Below are 1,480 nucleotides of genomic sequence, written 5' to 3'. Positions count from 1 at the left end.
AGCGGGGGGGGGGCGGGGCGGGGGCGTGCTCAGGGGAGGAGCCGTGCACGGGGCGGGGTCTGCGGCGCGGACGCGGGGGGCGTGGGCGGGGCCCCGGGCGGGGGTCCGGAGCGAGGGTCCGGGGCGGCGCGTGGCCCGCAGGGGAGCCCGCAGCCTGGCAGTTGACGCAGCCCACGCGTCCCCTCCGTGGCTCCCCACCGCCGTGGACATCGCCTCACTTCACGCGACAGCCCCTTGGCGCGCCGGTGTCGCCCACATTAGAGCGGAGACCCTGGGCTTAGAGAGAGGCGCGATGACCAGCTAACTGCTGGTCCCTGGCGGAATCGGACCCGCTCCCCTCCGGAGCCCGAGCCCCAAGCGCTCTGTCTGGGTGAGGTGGGCAGGGGGAGGGGAAGAGGCCGCCGCCGTCGGGGTCGGGCTGGCCCGGGGGCCGAGCGACCCTCCAACGACGTCCTCCCTCCCCCGGCCGCCCCCGCCCCACAGCGACTCGGGCGACCGCAAGCAGATCTACAACATCCTGAGCACCCTGGGGCTGAGGCCCTCGGCCACCGACTGCGACATCGTGCGCCGCGCCTGCGAGAGCGTGTCCACGCGCGCCGCGCATATGTGCGCCGCGGGGCTGGCGGGCGTCATTAACCGTATGCGCGAGAGCCGCAGCGAGGACGTGATGCGCATCACCGTGGGCGTGGACGGCTCCGTGTACAAGCTGCACCCCAGGTGAGACCACGTGGTCGTCCGCTCTCCCCATCGGGCCCAGGGGCCCGTCGTGGGTGCGCGTCCGAGGACGGAAACGCAAGCGGAAATAAGCTCTCCGAAGTCCCAAGGGTTAGCCCCTCGTCCCCTTTGGGCCCCCAGCGAGGAGGAGGAGGAGGGAGGGCCCCCTGGGCTTCCTCCTCGCGCTGCGGGGCGGGGATGAGGCGGTCTGGGAGTGCAGGGAGGAGGGACGGCAGCCCCGCTTCCCCTGCGCAGCTTCAAGGAGAGGTTCCACGCCAGCGTGCGCAGGCTGACGCCCAGCTGCGAGATCACCTTCATCGAGTCAGAGGAGGGCAGCGGCCGGGGCGCGGCCCTGATCTCGGCGGTGGCCTGCAAGAAGGCCTGCATGCTGGGCCAGTGACAGCGGAGGACATCAGGCAAGGAGGCGGCAGTGGCTCGCTGGACCTGGGCCCCAGGGGACTCGCTCCCCACAGGTGCCCCCAGCCTCACCCAGGAAAGAGGTCTCTCTTTGTAAGGACCCTGGATGTCTCCCATCCCCACTGCCACCCCGAAAGATGGGGAAAGGCCCGCGGGGGATTTGGGGCCCCTCGGCAGACCTCTTCTCTCAGAGGTTGGTGGGACAGCCCAGGGCCCTGACTGGGTTGGGGGCTGAGGTGAGCAGGCATGGAGACCCCCAAAGCCCCTCACCTGTCTGACTGCAATCAAGGACCCAGAAAGGAGTTGCTCACTCAGGACTTGGCTGCATTTCCGCACTGTCTCCTCTTGG

General features: G+C 70.6%; 1 protein-coding gene across 1 annotated transcript in view; it reads left to right on the top strand.

Annotated features, from left to right (window-relative positions):
- GCK (glucokinase) overlaps positions 1–1,114 on the top strand; it is a 36,416-nt gene extending 35,302 nt beyond the window's left edge. Inside the window, exons 9-10 of the mRNA XM_021703713.1 lie at positions 484–717; positions 970–1,114. Of these exons, the coding sequence (XP_021559388.1) occupies positions 484–717; positions 970–1,114 (379 nt within the window). The remainder of the gene's footprint in view (positions 1–483; positions 718–969) is intronic.
- Positions 1,115–1,480: the final 366 nt, after the last annotated feature.

Source organism: Neomonachus schauinslandi, chromosome 12 (genome assembly GCF_002201575.2).
Source record: "Neomonachus schauinslandi chromosome 12, ASM220157v2, whole genome shotgun sequence".
Taxonomy (NCBI): Eukaryota; Metazoa; Chordata; class Mammalia; order Carnivora; family Phocidae; genus Neomonachus; species Neomonachus schauinslandi.
The sequence above is the reverse complement of the archived record's forward strand: the minus strand, read 5'-3'. Positions and strand labels throughout refer to the sequence as shown.